The sequence below is a fragment of the Ceratotherium simum genome, chromosome 15 (assembly GCF_057802395.1).
Source record: "Ceratotherium simum simum isolate JZ-2026a chromosome 15, ASM5780239v1, whole genome shotgun sequence".
Lineage (NCBI taxonomy): Eukaryota > Metazoa > Chordata > Mammalia > Perissodactyla > Rhinocerotidae > Ceratotherium > Ceratotherium simum.
In genome coordinates this window covers 26,468,019-26,489,234 of record NC_141914.1, presented here as the reverse complement: position 1 = coordinate 26,489,234, position 21,216 = coordinate 26,468,019, and the positions used below count along the sequence as shown (strand labels likewise).

At 36.4% G+C, this 21,216-nt stretch overlaps 1 protein-coding gene across 4 annotated transcripts in view; it reads left to right on the top strand.

Moving 5' to 3' along the window:
* Positions 1-20,664, top strand: part of SNX4 (sorting nexin 4) — a 67,874-nt gene extending 47,210 nt beyond the window's left edge. For 2 of the 4 annotated variants that reach the window (XM_087439752.1, XM_087439755.1), the window contains exons 9-14: positions 6,069-6,134; positions 9,993-10,082; positions 12,829-12,928; positions 14,566-14,711; positions 16,299-16,413; positions 19,482-20,664. In XM_087439752.1, coding sequence (XP_087295878.1) covers positions 6,069-6,134; positions 9,993-10,082; positions 12,829-12,928; positions 14,566-14,711; positions 16,299-16,413; positions 19,482-19,529 — 565 coding nt within the window. In that variant the 3' untranslated portion in view covers positions 19,530-20,664. Of the gene's footprint in view, positions 1-6,068; positions 6,135-9,992; positions 10,083-12,828; positions 12,929-14,565; positions 14,712-16,298; positions 16,414-17,175; positions 17,547-19,481 lie in introns of those variants that run through there. The other 2 variants (XM_087439753.1, XM_087439754.1) reach the window with 2 other exon arrangements.
* Positions 20,665-21,216: the final 552 nt, after the last annotated feature.

Here is a 21,216-nt window from a genome sequence, read left to right as displayed (position 1 = left end):
GATCTGATTTAGGATAGGCCAAGGGGCCTTTCCCCATTGGTGCGTATAGGACTTGTCTGTATTTTCACTAGTTTCAGACTGAGCTAGGAGCTCTCAGATCTGCCTGTCCAGAACTGGACTGAATACATAGGTGGGATCCACCCTGCAAAAGACTTAGAAAAAAGGGGGAAAGAGTTTTAAGTGCCGAAAACTATGCACTTGTGGGGAATGAAAACTGTCAGAAGCTAATAGCCTGAAGTGTTGTGTTCTGCTAACTGAGCATTTTGAAATACTTATTTTAATTCACAGATTGTGAATCTGTATACAAGCAACCAAAAGAAACCATCTCTTCCAGATTTAATTGGTATAATTCCTTTCAAGGAATTCCAGGAAAATACACATGCAAATTTCTTTCAAAAAGTCATGTGCAAAGGCACACCATCAGGGATACACAAAACTCATCGTGTACCTCAGAACTCAAAGACACAGGATGTATTTTGTCTAATGATTCTATACTTTATTTTTATTTTTTGGTCATGCGCATGGTGAGTGGGGGTAAAGAACTCTTTAGACTAAGAAAACCAAAAAGAAGTGTTGTGGGTGCCAGCCTGGTGGCTTAGTGGTTAAGTTTTCGTGCTCCGCTTCGGCGGCCCGGAGTTTGCAGGTTCAGATCCCGGGCGCGGACCGACGCACCGCTTGTCAACCTATGCTGTGGCGGCGTCCCATATAAAGTGGAGGAAGATGTGCAGAGATGTTAACCCAGGGCCAATCTTCCTCAGCCAAAAGAGGAGGATTGGCACTGGATGTTAGCTCAGGGCTAATCTTCCTCACAAAAAAAAAAAAAAAAAGAAGTGTGGGTTGGGATTAGTAGATAGAACACTATTGGCAGTCAGTTCTAATCTCAGCTCTGTCTCTGGTGGGCTGCCTGACTGAGTAAACCATGTTAGATCTCTGAGCCTGATTTTAAGTATTATTTAGATGTGGGGTTAAATGGCGAGAGTGATTTCCAAACCCTTTCTTAGCATGGAACTTTGTTTAAATGAAATCTTATACAGAAGTACAAACAAATACAGCCTGTTACCACAGACCTGCTTGGGGCTGGAGACTTTCCCTCTCGTGCCTCTATCCCTGATGAACACCAGATTGGGTGACTAAATTTAGCTCTAAACCTCTATTTTTGTTGTAATAATATTTTTATTCCTATCCAAAATCTTGATGCTTGGGCATTCTTGGCGTCTTTTCTTTTCCTTCTTTAATAGAATTGTAAAAACCTAAAGCAGGAGGGATCTTGGTGGTTTTATAGTTCAGAGTTCTTAATCCAAGAGGTGAGAATGGGGGGACTTCAGGTTGTCTGAAGTCTCTGAAATTATACATAAAATTAGTTTGTCGTTTTTTCCCCCTTAAGGAGAATGTCCATAGTCTTCATCAGATGCTGCAAAAGATCCATGACCCTCTTGGATCTGGTTCGTCTGTGACAATAACTCACCCATTAAGTACTTTACAATAGCAATTATGCCTCTTAGAAAGTTGATGCTAACTCCTTCTACCCTTTATAGTTCCTTGTATGTTAATGGTTTCCTGCTCTCCCCACTGCAATGGTTAACATTTTCTATTTCCAGTCCTGAACCTAATGGACACTCAGGTCACCTGGAGAACTGTTAAAATGATTATTCTGATTCAGTAGATCTGGAATGGGTCCTGTGATTCTGTATTTCTAACAAGTTTCTAGGTGATTCTGTTGGTAGACCACAGTTTGAGGGGCAAAGGGCTAGACTCTTTGTACCTTGAGGGGAGAGGTCTTGTGCCTAGCAGTGGCTCATACGTAGAACCCAGTACATGTTTCCCTTCTCTCATTTATTAGTTCACTTATTGGTTTATTCTTTCATTTTGCCTACAAACTATAAATGCCAAATATTTATCAGGCACTAAACTACTTAATAGGAATACATAGATGATTAAATGTAAGTCCTACCTTCCTTGAACTGGTTTTTTTTTATTATTATTGAGGTCATAATAGTTTATAACATTGTGAAATTTCAGTTGTACTTTATTATTTGTCTGTCACCATATATATTGCCTCTTTACCCCTTATGCTCACTCCCCAACCCCCTTCCCCTCTGGTAACCACTGATCTGCTCTCTTTGTCCATGTGTTTATCTTCCACATATGAGTGAAATCATACAGTGTTTGTCTTTCTCTGTCTAGCTTATTTCACTTAACATAATACCCTTAAGGTCCATCCATGTTGTTGCAAATGGTACTATTTTGTCTTTTATTATGACTGAGTAGTATTCCAGTGTCTGTGTGTGTGTGCGTGTGTGTGTGTATGTGTGTGTGTGTATACCACATCTTCTTTATCCAATCATCAGTTGACGGACACTTGGGTTGCTTCCACATCTTGGCTATTGTGAATAATGCTGCAATGAACATAGGGGTGCGTAAGTCTCTAAATAGTTGATTTCAGGTTCTTTGGATAAATACCCAGTAGTGGGATAGCTGGATCATATGCTATTTAGGTTTTTAATTTTTTGAGAAATCTTGATACTGTTTTCCATAGTGGCTGCACCAGTTTGCATTCCCATGAGCAGTCTATGATGGTTCCCTTTTTTCCACATCCTCTCCAACATTCATTATTTTTTGTCTTGGTGATTATAGCCATTGTAACAGGTGTAAGGTGATATGTCAATATAGTTTTGTTTTGCATTTCCCTGATGATTAGTGATGTTGAACATTTTTTCATGTGCCTATTGGCCATCTGTATATCTTCTTTGGAAAAATGTCTGTTCATATCCTCTGCCCCTTTTTTGATAGGGTTGTTTGTCTTTTTGTTGTTGAGTTGTGTGAGTTCTTTATATATTTTGGAGATTAGCCCCTTGTTGGATATATGATTTACAAATATTTTCTCCCAGTTGCTGGGTTGTCTTTTTGTTTTGTTCCTGGTTTCCTTTGCCTTGCAGAAGCTGTTTAGTTTGATGAAGTCCTATTTGTTTATCTTTTCTTTTGTTTCCCTTGCCTGAGTAGACATGATAGTCAAAAAGATCCTTCTAAGACCAATGTCAAAGAGTATACTGCCTATATTCTCTTCTATGAGTTTTATGGTTTCATTTCTTACCTTCAAGTCTTTAATCCATTTTGAGTTAATTTTTGTGTATGGTGAAAGATAATGGTCTACTTTGATTCTTTTTTTTTTTTTTTTGTGAGGAAGATCAGCGCTGAGCTAACATCCATGCCAATCCTCCTCTTTTTGCTGAGGAAAACTGGCCCTGAGCTAACATCCATGCCGATCTTCTTCTACTTTATGTGGGATGCCGCCACAGCATGGCCTGACAAGCAGTGCGTCAGTGCACACCCAGGATCTGAACCCGGGATGCCAGCAGCGGAGTGCGCGCACTTAACCGCTACACCACAGGGCCGGCGCCAACTTTCATTCTTTTGCATGTGGCTGTTCAGTTTTCCCAGCACCATTTATTGAAGAGACTTTCCTTTCTGCGTTGTATGTTCTGAGCTCCTTTGTTGAATATTAGCTGTCGGTAGATGTGTAGTTTTATTTCTGGGCTTTCAGTTCTGTTCTATTGATCTGTGTGTCTGTTTTTGTACCAGTACCATGCTGTTTTGAATACTATAGCTTTGTAGTATATTTTGAAGTCAGGGATTGCGATGCCTCCAGCTCTTGAACTAATTTTTAGTCTTGTTTGGTAAACAAGGGAATTAAATTTGGTTATGTTGACCTTGAGTTGGTAGTGTTATGGAACCAAAGTGGATCTGCTTCTTGGTGAGTTGAAATCAAGAACTACTTCACCAGAAGTAGTTGTCAAACAAAAAAGTCAAGTTTATTTGCCACAAATAAGGAGCCCACAGGGAATTATTTCCCAAAGCTGTGGCTCCCTGAGCACGGGAAAACAGGGGCCTTTTATTTTGGATGGGAAATGAATATTCAAAAGAGAGAGGTAGGTATTTGCTTGTGCAGGCTCAGTTGGAAAACATACTTCCACGTACATCACATGTTATGGTAATAAGGCCTAAGCTCCTCCCAGGGTGGAGATTTTAGCATTAAAATGAAGCAAAGGGCGATTTTAGGTCATCTCTCTGCTCATCTGTGCAGGCACTGCTCTTGCAGTGGGGCTCGGTGGGTTCAGGGTGGTTGGTGATTGCGTCTCTTAACATAACGACAACAAAAAAACTATTTGGAGAAACAGTTAAATGCTTCTGAACCCTTCCTTAAGTTCCTCAGGGAATTAGTTGGTGACAGTAGCACATGAAAAGGTACTCAAAGATTAGATGGATGAAGCACCTGTGGGACATCCAGTAGATGACCTGGACTGTCCGTTAATTCTATTACCATGACCTACAGTTGTAATAACTGTGATCACTACGTTACACATTTGGCGAGTTATGCCTGTAATCTGCCAAAATCCCTAGGGTTTCTGTTGCATGTGAAGAACTGGGCTTTGGATATGTTCAGTGAAAGTGACAGAGATATATAAAAGCAGAATTGTCTTGTAGGCATTGGAAATATGGCTTTAGAGCTTAGATAATATAGTTAGAGATAAAAAATCCATTTTGTAAACAGCAAAGCACTAAAAAAAGTTTAACTGTTGCTATTACTATTTTTGTGTGAGTAGTTAAACATATGAGCAAAGAAAATTATCAGAAGGAGTCTTACCTATTTTGTTATTTAGTCGTAACCATACTGTTACATAGGTGATTTATATGTTTGTTTTGCTTGACAATATTAAAAGCCATGGAGCTTTTTTCCTTCTAGTACTATAAGCATATAATCTAATATTTCAAGAACAGTGTATAAAAACTACAGATTCACAGAATAATCATGTTTTGTTGTTTTTTTTTGTGAGGAAGATCAGCCCTGAGCTAACATCCATGCTAATCCTTCTCCTTTTTTTGCTGAGGAAGACTGGCCCTGAGCTAACATCTATTGCCAATCCTCCTCCTTTGTTTTTCCCTTTTTCTCCCCAAAGCCCCTGTAGATAGTTGTATGTCACAATAGTTGCACATCCTTCTAGTTGCTGTATGTGGGACGCGGCCTCAGCATGGCCGGACAAGCGGTGCATCCGTGCGCACCTGGGATCTGAACGCGGGCCACCAGTAGCAGAGCACACGCACTTAACCGCCAAGCCACAGGGCCGGCCCAGAATAATCATGTTTAAAATTTTTTTTTTTTAATGATGTGGTACAATTGAAGATGTTTATTATACATTCTTCACATAGCAGAAAAATTGGAAACAACCTGAATGGCCAAGAAAATGGTAAAAAAAATTATGAGTTGCCATCTGAAATAATGCTTAGAACAAATTGTTTTAATAATGTGGGAAAATACTGTTAAGGGGAAAAAGCATGATACAAAATTGCATATACTTGGGAATCTCAGCCATATGAAAATGAGTAAATAAAAAGACTAGAAGAAAATATATCAAATGATGTCATCTCTTGGTATTTGTGATTATAGATTTATTTTCCCTGTTTACTATACTATATGTATATAACTTCCATAAAAAGGAATTTTTATTTGAAGCATTTCACAGAAATGACAACAAAGTGATCTGTGGTTCTAGTAGACTTTCTCATGCAACTTTAGTGCCAATTATTAAAGTTTTACTTTGCATCTGCTTCTGTACAGCCGTCGTCTTCTGTTAGCTATTAGATAGTGGCATGTAATCAGGCGTGTTCATGAGAACCATCTTTGGAGTGTTTAAAAATATACACGCCTCAGCTCAACCCCAGAGATTCTGATTAAGCAGATCAAGCGCGGGGCCGGCATCCATAGAGTCTGAAAGCTCCGCAGTTGATTTAAATCGGCGCCCTAGCTGAGCAAGTTGTCTGTAAGCAGAAGCTGTTTTGTATGATACTTACTTTGCACTTTGCAGCAGGTGGCAACTTTTGAACTCACATTTTAAAGCCTCATTTGCATTTAGTTGTTAGACTTAAGGGGAAAGCAGCAGATTTGAGTCATAGAAAATAATCCAAATACAGATACTATATATTGCCTAGAAAAAAAACCTTGTTAAAGCTTCCATTTAATAATATTCCATGTCTAATTAATGATGTTTTTGGTTTTATCATTTTCTTCCTAGTGAATGGAGTGCCATAGAAAAAGAAATGGGTGATGGACTTCAGAGTGCTGGTCATCATATGGATGTGTAAGTACCTAGAGAATTTAAGGTGAAACCTGAGGCAAAGTTTGGTGGTGAAATGTTGAGTGATTCTTCTGTTCTGTTTTTATCAGGTTTGCTGGCATTTATATTATGCTCTGTGTATACAGATGTGATTCAAAGAAATTTATCTCAGGAATGCAAGGTTAATTTAACGTTCAAAAATCAGTAGTCCTTGGGGCTGGCCCCGTGGCATGGTGGTTAAGTGCATGCGCTCCGCTGCTGGCAGCCCGGGTTCAGATCCCGGGCATGCACTGACAAACCGCGTGTCAGGCCATGCTGTGGCAGCATCCCACGTAAAGTGGAGGAAGATCAGCTGGATGTTGGCTCAGGGCCGGTCTTCCTCAGCAAAAAGAGGAAGATTGGCAGATGTTAGCTCAGGGCTGATCTTCCTCACCAAAAAAAAAGAAAAATCAGTAGTCCAATTCATATATTAGCAGAATAAAGAAGAAAACACGTATGTTCATTTCAATACATGTAGAAAAAGCATTTCAACATCCATTCACAGTAAACATTCTCATCAAACTAGAAATAAAAATAATCTCCTCAGTCTAAAACTTACAGCTAATATTGCATTTAATAGTGAAATATTGATGCCTTCTCCTAAGATTAGGAACAAGACAAGATTGCCTGCTGTCACCACTTCTAGTAAACCTTGTATTAGAGGTCCTAGTCAGTGCAATGAGGCAAGTAAATCAAATAAGAGGCATAAACCTTAGAAAGAAAGAAAGAAAACTGTCTTTATTTGCAGTTAATAGGATCTTTTATATTGAAAATCGTAATGAATCAACCAAAAATATTACAGAACTAACAACTGAATTTAACAAGAATGCAGGATACACAATCAATATATAAAAAATCAATTGTCGGGCCAGTCTGGTGGCGCAAGCGGTTAAGTGCGCCCGCTCCACCGTGGTGGTCCAGGGTTCACTGGTTCGGATCCCAGGTGCGCGCTGACGCACCACTTGGCAAGCCATGCTGTGGCGGTGTCCCATGTAAAGTGGAGGAAGATGGGCATGGATGTTAGCCCACGGCCAGTCTTCTTCAGCAAAAAGAGGAGGATTGGCAGATGTTAGCTCAGGGCCGATCTTCCTCACACACACAAAAAAAGGTAAAAAAAAATCAATTGTTTTTACACGCTAGTAACACAATTGGAAAATAAAAATTTAAAAACAATATTACTTATAATAGCATCAAATAAAATAGAGATTAATGAGAGACGTGAAAGACCTCTACCCTGAAATCTTTATATGTAAACATTTCTGTAAGAAATTGAAGATCTGAATAAATGGAGAGATAAATCACGTTCATGGATTGGAAGACTGAGTAGTGTTAATATGACCATTCTTTCCAAATTGCAGTCCCAAGCAAAATTCCAGTTACTTTTTTATGGAAATTGATAAGCTGATTCTAAAATTTATATGGAAATTCAAAAGACCTAGAGTAGCCAAAACAATCTTGAAAAAGAACAAACTTGGAATATATTACCTGATTTCAACCCTTACTAAACAGCTGTGGTTATCGAGGTAGTGAGATATTGAGATAAACAGGTCAATGAAACAGAATGGAGTCCAGAAATAGACCTACATTTATATAGTTCATTTCAAAAAATGATTCTGGAGTAACTAGATATATACATGCAAAAAGCATGAACCTTGAGCCATATCTCACACCTTACATAAAAACAAATTTAATTTGGATCATATACATAAGTGTAAAAGCTAAAATTACAGGTTTTAGTAGACAACCTAGGAGAATATGGTTGCAGCCTTGGAGTAAGGAAAGATTTCTTAAAGAGGACGTGAAAAAGAAAAAATTTTTAAATGGCAAATTGTTCTTCATCAAAATTAAAAATTTTGCTCATCAAAAGATACCATTAGAGAAGGGAGGAATGTGGGAGTTATTGTTCAAAGGGTGCATTTTCAATAGGGAAAGATGAAAAAGTTGTGGAGATGGATGGTGGTGATGGTTGTCCAACAACGTGAATGTACTTAATGCCACTAAACTGTGCACTTAAAAATTGTTAAAAAGGTAAATTTTATTTTTTGTATATTTTACTACACACACACACACAAAAGACACCATTAAGATTATGAAGAGGCAAGCCACAGACTGGGAGTAAACATTTCTAACCATAATATATAAAGAACTCCTACAACTCAATAACAAAAAGACAAATATTTATTTTGTCTAAGTATTATTTTTCTTTGGGCCGTATTTAAGCTAACTGGCTACTTTTCAACCAGTTTATTAAGAAGTCTTCCTGCATTCTGTTGACTTATTTTCAGTATTTGCAGGAATTTAGGATTATCGCATCAGTTGATTTATTTCAAGTATTAAATAAAATTAATCTCAGTACTGATATCTAAAACTCTTTTATCACTTACACTTTTCTACCCAAGGATGTGCCATTTATCCCTACACTGTGTTTCCTGTCTTCAAGCCACCAACCCTGTGGTTCCTCTTATTGTTTGTTTCCTTAACATTAACTCTTCTAGAATCATAGATTTATGAACTAAAGGCAGTTTTTCCTACTCTTTACAATGATTCTCAAGATTTTTTTCAGTCACATAGGGGGAATTCTACACTCTTAACAAATACAAATTTCTAATTACAGAATATATACTTTGCCTACTTTTATAAATCCTATCAGCACATCACTTTTCAATGAACCCTAACATAGGTTTATTTATTTATTTATTTTTAGAACTCCAGTAAACTTTGTTTGCATGCTACGTGAAGCAGGCCTGGAGACATAAAGTATATTTTTCTTTTATTCTCATGCTATAAGGAGTCAGAATTAATTTGAAAAAGGACGCCTGTTATGCCATGCAGAAGTAGTAAATGACATAGCCCGTGTCCTTAGTGAATTTATAATGTGATCAGAGAAATGAAACAACGCACAAGGCATTACTTTCGTAAAATTTAAGTTCTAAATTGTTGATAAGAGATTGGAAGTGGAGTGGTTAAATAAGGACTGAAGCAGTCTGGGAAGATTTCCAAGAGTTGTTGAGATGTGTGCTTGTAGGATTTGGGAAGCAGTGTGGAGAGCCATCACATGGCTGTACAAGGAAAAGACTAAGGTCCAGGAACGAGAATGACGTGACAATGAGGGGCTCGTCTGGATCAAAGCAGAAGTTGCTATTGAGAATTAGAATAAAATAAGGCTTCTGAAATTTTCTGTAATCTTTATTTGCTTGACTTTTCCTTTTCTAGCTTTTTAGCATTACTGTATGTAGTTGCTACCAGGAACACTTGTGCACCAATTATGCTAAACTTTTATTCTTTCTACAGATTTTGTAGTCCTTTATAATATTTTTGAACAAAAGATATTACAGTCTTAGAGTGCTTCTTAAGCTCCCTATAAGAAGGACCATTTTTTGTTTGTTTTGTTTTTTATTTCCAAGCTATTGCTGATCGAAACATTTTGGAAAAATTCAGTAAAATTGTCATGGTAATTAAAGTTGCTATGAATATTTCCAAATGCTTTTTCTCACTTTCTGTACTTACTTTTTTAAGTAGAAAATGCTCTGTGGACCACACTTTGAATAGCACTTCTTTTTTTTTTTAAAGATTTTATTTATTTATTTTCCCCCCAAAGCCCCAGTAGATAGTTGTATGCCATAGTCGCACATCCTTCTAGTTGCTGTATGTGGGACATGGCCTCAGCATGGCCGGAGAAGCGGTGCGTCGGTGCGTGCCCGGGATCCGAACCCGGGCCGCCAGCAGCGGAGCTCACGCACTTAACCACTAAGCCACGGGGCCGGCCCAAAAATAGCACTTCTTTAGGGCATTAATACTTTGTGTCCTGATAAAAGTTACTCTGTGCAATGGTTTTTTAAACAGGTACGCATCTTCTATTGATGATATTTTAGAAGATGAAGAACATTATGCAGATCAGTTAAAGGAGTATCTTTTTTATGCTGAAGCACTGCGGTAAGTATAATAAAGTTCCAGATGTAGCCCTGTGGCTGGTCACCACTCTCTTCATAGGCTACTCTAAAATAAAGATAGTAAGGTGATTTTTAAATGAATTTATTCCCTCAGATATTGAATGAGGTCTTGTTGTATTCTTCTGTGTTACAGAGTGCTAGGCATAGAAATTTAAGACAAGCTCTGTCCTTGAAACATTATATTAATAAAACCCATTACCTCAGGCATCAGGTCTGTCTGTATGTTGTTTCTTTCTGCTTTTTTCGGTTTGAAGATTGGAAGCAAGGTACAGATTGAGTGTGTTTAGCACTGTCACTAGCTTGTATATTGCCATTTTTATTCTATAACATTTTTCATACTTGCATATCTCATCTCCTCAGTATGATTGTAAAACTTCTTGATGTCAGGACTTTGTCTTCTGTTCTTATGGTATCTCCTACAGAGCCAAACAGAATTCTCTAGTAGATAGTCCTATTTAATTAAGAAGTTACTATATTTTTTCTGTCCAATTTAGAAGAATGAATCATTTTCCTGTAATAGGTGGCTTTTGGTCATAGTCACTTTTGGTTATTTTCCTGAAACTTTTAAAAGCAGTATAAGAATTCTGTTAGTAGGGGCCAGCCTGGTGGCACAGTGGTTAAGTGTGTGTGCTCCCCTTTGGCGGCCTTGGGTTTGCAGGTTCAGACTTTGGGCGCTTGTCGACGCGCTGCTTGTCAGGCCATGCTGTGGCGGCGTCGCATATAAAGTAGAGGAAGATGGGCACGGATGTTAGCCCAGGGCCAATCTTCCTCAGCAAAAAAAGAGGAAGATTGGCATTGGATATGAGCTCGGGGCTAATCTTCCTCACAAAAAAAAAAAAAGAATTGTGTTAGTAAAACAGAGGAGCAATTCCGTAGCTGTTCAGTAACTGGTATGAAAACATCACATTGTTAGCCTTTTTCCTTTTAGAGCTTTGAGTAGTAAGAAGTTTCACCAAGGTATTTTCAAGTTACCAAGCAAAAAAAAGTTGCTGAATACAGCGGAATTCTGTGCAGCTCTTAAAAATTATAGAAAAGAATGTGTGTTGATATGGAAACGTCCATGGTATATCTAAGGAAGAAAAGATGTAGGATCAGTTGGGGTGTGTGGATATGTGTATTTGTAAATGCCTAGCTAAAGTCTGGAAGGATAGACACCATCTGTTAACATGGATTGTGTCTGGATAGTGGGAGTGGGGGAAAGAGAGTTCTTTTTTTTTTTTTTTTTTAATAATTTTATTTATTTGTTTTTTCCCCCAAAGCCCCAGTAGATAGTTGTATGTCACAGTTGCGCATCCTTCTAGTTGCTGTACGTGGGATGCGGCCTCAGCATGGCTGGAGAAGCGGTGCGTCAGTGCACGCCCGGGATCCGAACCCGGGCCGCCAGTAGCGGAGCGCGCGCACTTAACCGCTAAGCCACGGGGCCGGCCCGGAAAGAGAGTTCTTGAAACTTTTTATTTTGTGCATTCCTTTTTAGAATCTTTTTTTTTTATTTTTATAGTGAGCATGGATTATTTTTATGATAATAAGAACTAATAAAGCTTTCTTTTTTATTTAGAAATGTCTGAGATAATATCTTTTTAAAGAATACTCAATTGCTGTGTGAGATTATAGCATTAGTTCCTATGTTATACAAAAGATTTTTTACTTTATTTTGAGGTCGCATTGGTTTATAACTGTGTAAATTTCAGGTGTATATCATTATATTTCAGCTTCTGTGTAGACCGCGTTGTGTTCACCACTAAAAGTAGTTTCCATCCGTCATCATACATAAGCACCCCTCTACCCCTTTCTCCCTCCCCTCAGCCCCTTTCCCTCTGGTAACTGCCAATCTGTTCTCCTTATCTGTGTGTTTGTTTATCTTCCACATATGAGTGAAATCATACGGTGTTTGTCTTTTCTCTGTCTGACTTATTTTGCTTAGCATAATACCCTCAAGGTCCATCCATGTAGTCACAAATATCATGATTTCATCTTTTTTTATGACTGAGTGGTATTCCATTGTATATATACACCACATCTTCTTTAGCCATTCATCTATTGATGGATGCTTGGGTTGCTTCTAAGTCTTGGCTATTGTGCATAATGCTACAGTTAACACAGGGGTGCATATATCTTTTTGAATTAGTGTTTTCCTGTTCTTTGGATAAATACCCAGAAGAGGAATAGCTGGATCATATAGTATTTCTATTTTTAACTTTTTAAGGCCTCTCCATACTGTTTTGCCATAGTGGCTGCACCAGTTTGCATTCCTACCAGCAGAGTATGAGGGTTGAGGGTTCCCTTTTCTCCACATCCTCTCCAGCACTTGTTGTTTCTTGTCTTTTTAATAATAGCTCTTCTGACAAGTGTGAGGTGCTATCTCATTGTGGTTTTGATTTGCATTTCTTTAATAATTGGTGATGTTGAACATCTTTTCATGTGCCTGTTGGCCACAAAAGATTTTTTTTAATGTATATCATGGTGGTATGTTTATTGAAAAAAATGTTGCAAGTATCTAGAAAACACCCTTTTTTTAAAAGTATACATAAAGCTTTTATGCTTACATTCTGCTAGATTTAATTTTTAATATTGGACTACTATACTTTAAAATTGAAAATTCTGGGTACACAAGTTCTGACCCCAGTAAGACATTGTGAATGCCTCCATTTTACGCCTGAAAAAAATTTTTAACATGTTAAATGAAAAGACATGAAAAATTTATTAAATGACAGCACTTTTTTCATCCCTAGGGCCGTGTGCAGGAAACATGAACTTATGCAGTATGACTTGGAGATGGCTGCTCAGGACTTAGCATCCAGGAAGCAGCAGTGTGAGGAACTGGCAACTGGGGTGAGTGTTTTTCCATTCAGGTCTCTAGAATTATTGTAGCAAGCCTTATGTGAGATGAGCTGCAGTTACGCAGTTATACAAACAGGATGTCTGGAGCTTTTACAGGGGAATAATTTGTGGGCAGCGTTATAATTCTTTGGATTGTGATCTTGCTATAAAAAAATGTAAGCCATTAAAACATTGTATTACATAATATTTTTGCTAACAAATGTGTAATAAGTGTCTTCTCATTTCTTATTAAGTCCAAGTGAAAAAACATTATTCTTTGGGATTGAAATAATGACCTTTGTCAGGTTTAATTTTACAAGGTATATTATAGAAATTTTAGTTTAGTTTCTGTAAGTGAAAAAAAAAGCCTTACCCAGTTAGAATCAGTGCATCTCTCCTAACAAGGAGCTTTTTGTATACTTTATTCTTGAATGCTTAGTGAGTACTTGTGAAGAAAATTCCGTATCTTATTGTATTAAACTTAGATCATTTTAGTAATCAGCTTTCTACTGTCCAGCTATTTCATTGGAATAAGTGAGCTGTCTTGGTGAGAGCACACAATCTGGAAGTAATGAGGCAGTGACAGTGCCACCGTTTGGGAGTCACTTCATGGTTAACAAGTGCTTTAGATTTAAAAGTGCTTATAGGTTACCCACTTGCTACATGTATGGAAAGTCATACATATATGTGGGAAAAGGTCTTTGACTGTGAAACACGTATACGTTAGGCTTGATTTATTTTTAAAACTCAGGGGAAGGTCCCAGGCTATTTTCAGGGAGCTTGGTTCTCTATTCTTGCATGTGAAGGGAAAAGTGTTGCCCTCAGTAAACTGCAGAGAGTGAGAAAACGTAAAAGCAGCAAGGCTTGGGTTTAGGCACCCTGTTTTATTAATAGAGACCCAAATTTTAGTGTGAGTTATGCAGATTTTAAATGTTTCTTTGGTTTATTTCCATTGTTGCCTGTTCAGTTTTATCTGTTTTTTATGTCATAGAATAATTTTTAAAAATATGACCACTAATGTAAAGAAATAACTTGCCTAATGCTTTGCCTAGAAGTTTTCCATTTGATTAAGAAGTTCAGTTAGGATTTTTCCCTTTTTGCCTATTCCATATTATTCCAGTGTTAGAAATCGTATTAGGAGCCCCCTAGTTGTAAGGCTTATAGTGCTTCTGTCTGAGCCAGAGGGAAAGTTTTGTATTGCCTTTTTTTGTTTTAATTTTTAATTATGGTAAAATATATATAACATAAAATTTATCATCTTAACTATTTTTAAGTGTACAGTTTAGTAGTAGTAAGTACATTCACGTTGTTGTGTAACCAACCTCCAGAAACTTTTTCATCTTGCAAAATTGAAACTCTACACCCATTAAACACAAACTGTCAATTTCTGTTTCCCCCACCAAGCCTCTGGCAACCACCATTCTGCTTTGTCCCTATGAATTTGACTGCTTTAGGTACCTCATATGAGTAGAATAGCACAGTATTTGTCTTTTTGTGACTGGGTTATTTCACTTAATGTAATGTCCTTGAGGTTTGTCCATATTGTAGCATGTGTCAGAATTTCCTTCCTTTTTAAGGCTGAATAGTATTTCATTGCATGTATATACCATATTTTGCTTATCCATTCATCTGTTTCTATTTCCTTTTAGACCGTGAGAACATTTTCTTTGAAGGGAATGACTACCAAGCTGTTTGGTCAAGAAACTCCAGAGCAGAGAGAAGCCAGAATAAAGGTGCTAGAAGAACAAATAAATGAAGGAGAACAACAGCTAAAGTCTAAAAATCTGGAAGGCAGGTAAAAATGCTGAGATGTTTAAAAAAGCTAGCCATGTAGACTACATGGAAGATGATTTCTTTATAACAATTCCCAGCTCCATTAACATCCCTGAATATACCCTGTTCTCAAATGCAGTGAGTGAATCCCTAAGAAATTTGAGTTATCAAAAATCATATTATAGAAACAGTTGTTGTAGTGTGGGGGAAGAGGAAGAAGAAAGAGTTTATTAGCTTCATAATATTTTTTTCCTGGACTTTTCATGATTTCTGTCCTTTGCATATTTCCTCTACCCATTCTTTTCTGTCATTTAACAGAAGCCTGCTCATTCTTCAGTGCCCAGCTCTTGTGTTACTTCCTTTATGAAGTCTTCTCATATCCTGGCAGGCTGTCGTAGCACCAGGTTCATGCCACTGTAGCTAGTGGCTGTTTATTGGGTGGTTGGTTGTTCTTTGTGACTGTCCCTGGCTAAATTATGAGCCCTTCAAAGTCAATGACTGTGTCTTTCTCGTCTTTATGTCCCAATACTTTGTGTAGTGGTGGTTTAGTGGTTAAGATTTGGCGCTCTCACCACCGAGGCCTGGGTTCATTTCGGGTCAGGGAGCTACAACGCCTGTCTGTTGCTTGTCACACCATGGCGTCTGCGTGTTGCTGTGATGCTGAAAGCTGTGCCACTGGTATTTCAAATACCAGCAGGGTCACCCACGGTGGACAGGTTTCAGTGGAGCTTCCAGACTAGACAGACTAGGAGAAGGACCTGGCCACCCGCTTCTGAGAAAATTCACCACGAAAACCCTATGAATAGCAGGGGAGCATTGTCTGATATAGCACCGGAAGGAAAGAGGATGACGCAAAAAGACCAGGCAGGGTTCCACTCTGCTGTACACAGGCTCGCTAGGAGTCAGAATCCACTCGATGGCACTAACACCAACAAACCTTGCATAGGGCTTGGCATGTAATTATTCCCTAAATATTTCTAGAAATTCACTTCTCAAAGATATGCCATCACTGTTTGGCTCATTTTCGTTATTGTTGTTTTCATCTGAGAGTCAGTGAGTAGACCAAGGCAGACCAAGAGTATATCATTGGTTTGGAGATGGTTTTGTTAATTTTTAGAACTGCTGGCACCAAATAAGTCAGAGTAAACTTTCACGAATAGAGTTAAAAAGACAAATGCCTCTCAGAATTTTTAAAACTCTAGTTGTCATTTAAAGTAAGTATATGATAAACGTGATTTATAATCCCTTCTTGTCAAAAAGTGTATGTTTTCCAGTGACCCCAGGAAGGCAACTTCATGTGGCATCTGTTATGCTTGTGAGTTTCAAGGAGCCATCTCCATCTGTTTTATAGGAATAATTTGAAGCTGGAATTCTTGTGGCAAAAATATAGATTATTAAAATGTGGAAGAATGTATGACTGTCTGCTTTTTCTCCCACTCTAATTTTTAGGAAGAGAAAAAAATAGAACTATCTTATACAAGCAATAGCTTTTACCTCTATATAGACAAATAAAAACTAACTCAAATGAGGACTGGTTATTTGAATTTATAATATATAGTTTACTTAATTCAAATAAGAATAATAATAATCACTGTACCTTTTATTTCAGAGAATTTGTGAAAAATGCTTGGGCCGATATTGAACGCTTCAAAGAACAAAAGAACCGTGATTTAAAGGAGGCCCTCATAAGCTATGCAGTCATGCAGATCAGTATGTGCAAAAAGGTAGGTTTTAGTTTCAGTGAAGATACAAGTATATTTAGAACTGCTTACAAATTTCTTTAAAACTAATTTCTCTTATTTGGGCCAGAGTATTTATCATTTTCATTTTTAAAGCCCATTCTTTTCCCCTTGCAGAATGTTTCCCAATTTCTCTACTTAATTTTGAAAGAAGTATCGTAACCAAAATATCAATTACTGAGTCTCCACTCATCTGAAGTTCCAAATTTGTATGCCCCACTTAGAACTTGTATTTGAAAATATACACTAACAACTTACTTTGATTACATGATGTTCTTGGACAGGGCAGTAAAATACCCCATTCCTAACAGTGATGTCTACTTTGGAAAATGGCTTAAACGTTATTTTGGGAAAATATAATTGTGATATGGTTTGTTGTCAGAGTAAATCCTTCATGTAGCTGATATTTGTAGTAGAAGATATGAACATTGAAGCTTATTCTGGTTAAAATAAGTGTTTTGACAATGGTGGAAATCTTACTAAAATGCTGTTGTAAGAACAAAACATAAAACATTCCTTGACCTCTTCTTCATAACCCGAGATCTGCCTGTCTGACCACCAGTTAGTGCCAGTGCTTTATGTTTATCTAGCACTTCACAGTTTATCCAGCAATTCAACATGCATTCTCTCAGTAAATCATACGGTAAGACAAATTCCCATATTTATGAAGACCTTCTCAGGGGGAAGAATCACACTCAGATAAACACTCTTAGGCTTTAATTTATCCAAAATTTGTATTTTTTTTAGGAACCATCTCTTTCCTAGACCTTTTCACTTGTGTCACCAGCAGTAGCAGTAGAGAGCAAAGATATTTTGAGACGTAAACACCAGACACACACCGTAGTCAAGTGGGCTCCTTTTGTATTGGGCAAATTCATATTTATGCCTCAGTGAGACTGTAAGTTACTTCATGTTATGGATCTTTGGGGTCGCTTAAGAGAAGTTAAATCCATGACTGGTCAGTCTGCAGATGCCGATGGTTGAATGGACTGTAGTTGGGTGCTGTTTCTCTCTGTTGCTGTCATCCTGTCAACTCCCACTGCCCGCCTGCTTCCCAGGGTGCTTCACGTGTACGGTCTTCCTTCTAAGCTGCCTTTTTAAATCTCAGGAGGTCTGAAAGATCAGATAACAAAGGTTTTTAGAGTTGGTTTTGTTTTGTTTTATTCCTATACAAGACTCGTTGATCAGCTCCTTGTGATCTTTCATTCGCTTCTTTCCAAAGTAAAATGCACACTTGATATAATGGCTCAGAGGACTTTTCCTCTCACTTTGCTTAGGGTGGGGTGGTTGAGGGTGCTAGAAATTAATCTCTGAACAAAAAAGATCTTACTGTAGGTATATTTGGACATACTGTTGGGTATCTTGTGGTTCTACTCATGTATCCTGAGATAATAACCATAGTAAACAAGAGATTACTCACACAAGAAGAGTAAGAGTGTATGTTCCCCTTATTGCCCAAGAACAGTACTATAAAGTTTCATCATGTTTTATTTTCTTCCCTAAGTGGAATAGATTTTTATATTTGAAAATCCACAGTGTTCTTTTCTTTAGAAACTTAAAATTAGGTATGAGAAGTCAAGATTAACATCAGGGTTTTTTTAAATAAATATGGATATTATTTTGTAAATTTTACTTGTGTATTAACTTTTAAAATATATCATACTTTGTTATAATGTCAGCTAGTCAAAGTGGTGATTTAATATAATCAAATGACTAAATTGCAGTAGTAATAAACCAAAAAAAATTTCAAATAAAAATATTAACATTAGCATTTAAAAAGCAAATATCACTCCTAAGTGTTTTATGGTCAACCTTTTTGATGGCGAATTTTCTCATTTGTTGAATCAAGGAGGCTGAGGCTTTTAAGAAATACTTGATTGTCCAGCTATTTTATCTTTTTAAATTTTAAAAATTAATTATCATAGAAATAACATGTATGCTCAATGCAAAAATTTCAAATAATCCAGAGTATGTTAAGTAAAAATTCTCTCCCTCCTCCTCCAAATCCCTCACCATTGTTACACCTTCACATGTATCCTTTCAGACTTTTTTGTACATATACAGTCATGTAGAAAATATACACTTTCCTCTTCCCCACAAAAATGGGACTGCATTATATATGCTAGTGTGTAGTTTTGTTTTTTCATTTGAAGTCTCATGGACATCTTACTATGATAGTGCTTAAGATCTATCTCATCCTTTCTAAAAACAAATACTCCATTAGATATTACTTTATCTAGCCAATCTGAGACATTTTAAAGGATTTTTCTGGGGTTTTTTAAACTTGCTTTTTGTGTTCCATCAGGAAGGAAAAAAACTAAAACAATCCTTGATTTTTTTTCTGTTGTTTGAAGCCTCAGTAAATATTGACACACTTTAATATTTAAGTATTAAATAAAATATTCCTTCATAAATTAGCAGTTATTGGAGAATATGTATTTTGTTTATTGAAAAAATACCTTTGTTTCTACCACTTCCTTAGGTTTTACTGTTGACATTTTTACAGACATGCATTTTTATTTAAGCATATTAGGTATATTGTAGCATATTAGCTTTGTGCTAAATAGTTTGTCAGAACCATTGAGGAGTTGATAATTTAGTACATAATTGATTTTTATCAAAACATTAGTTATTAGACCAATAATTTAATAATTCATTAATTTATATTTAATTGTTAGACTAATAAATTTTATTCTTTCGTTTTAAATATTACATAGAAAAAACTTCTTGAGAACTTGTTTGATTTACAACAGAAATGATATGAATATGTGATATGAGTAAATGGGTTTGTGTTATGAACCTTGAAAACGGTTTTGTAAGAAGTTGTATGAGTTTTTTCTCCATTTTGAAGATAGGCTCATACAAATGATTCTCTTACTTTTCTCAGAAGTATTAGACATTCCTTTATATTAGCCATTGCCAGAAATAGTGTCATTTGTGCTGGAGTTGTTAGTTTCCAAAAAGCAAAACTTAGCATACCAGTAAGCCAAATACTTGGGCTTTCAGAATCCTTCCAAAATCACATTTTAAAGTTCCATTTTTTTTTTTTTTAGGGAATTCAAGTTTGGACCAATGCTAAGGAATGCTTTAGCAAGATGTAATCTTGTGAAATGAATTTCTCTTCAATCAAAGTGCCCCAAAACAAAAGCACAAGTAAATAAAAAAAATTTGTTACTACCCACTATACACAAAAATATATAAATTGAGTAAATTCAACCTTCTTTAATTTGATTGTAGTTGTGTTAATATAGCACAAAAAGGATGTATTTTAATGAAGATTAATTATTATAATTTGAGGTTTTGGGGACTGGTGCTGATTCCAAAAAATTAATTTGATAAAATATACCAATGGATTGTTTGTCAGGCTTCTGAACCAATGAGTGAATGTCAAGATGTTAGGTAATTTCTAGATGTTTGTTTCAGTGCCAACTGTTTCAGATCTGTTTATGTAGGGAGTTTTTTCCTAAGATTGAATTCCTATCTTTACTTGGTAAGACCCACTAATCTGTTATAGGGGGTTATTTTTTCTTGCCTTATAGTTGAGCTGTTTGGTTTGACAAAGCTCAGCAGAAACATAGTGTGAAATCTAAGATTTTCTCCCACGTTTCTTGATGCCCCCTGTAACATTTGCCTACAACTAGAAAATGCCTTCAATTTGTGTTTTACCAGAATTTTGATACTGGTCGGAAATTTTATACTGCCAACAAAGAAGACTTAACTTCTCAGATACATAGTGGAATACATTGTTATGATGTAGGGATTGCTATATAAAAACTTTTAATTGAGTATGTTACATATAAGCATTAAATTCTTCTCAAATAATTCTTAACCTCAGTGATGAGCCTAAATTTACTCTGCTTGGCTCTCTACACATGGCATTTCAGGGTACAAGATGTAGCATTTCAATGTATAAGATATATGTAGTGAATGTATGTGTTAGTATCTTCATTATTAACATCCTTCTTTTCTGTTGCTTGGCTGTAATTTTTGTAAAGGTAAATTATATTGTTTTTGTGTGTGTGTTTTTGTGGTATACGTTCAGAAGCCAAGGACCCTCATTTTGCTAGCTTTGCAGAATCTTACATGTATACTCATTGTTACTAATTATGTAAAAAAAAAAAAAATCTCCAGTACTGTTCAGCATTTGACTTTTTTACATGTTTAAAATGTTGCTGGATTTTTGTGCTGTTTGCCAAACTTATACAATAAATAAAGAAAGTATTGTGCTGATTTTCATATGATTTTTGTTATTTTAACAAAGTGATGTATACATATTAGTATCTGATGCCCTATGAGAAAATAATTCATGCCATATTATGTTTTGAAGTGTTTAATTGTATAAATTTGTCTTATGCCAAAATGTTGGATTTTTTAAAAAATAAGATGCTGAAATGAGAAACAATTTTTTAAATTTTACTGGTTTTTATTTAAAAGGATAAAATTATTAGAAGCAAAAGACCTCTGTATAGACACACATTTCATTCCATTGAATTGTATCATCTCTTGATGATATATCTCATGAAATGAAATAGCCTCCATTTGGCAAATAAAAATCAAAAGCCTTCTCCCCACACTAACCTTAGACTAAATGTAAAATGTATTAGATTTTTTCTACTAGCTGACTTAATTTGAGAAGGCCATTGTTACCTGTGTTTTAAAAGATGAATTAGGAAAAATATTTTATCTCTAAAATATACAAATATTTACTTGGTTGTATATGTATTTAACTAGAAATATCTTGACTTGGGTTGGTTTAGAAAAAGTTTCATTTGATAGCACAATCATTCT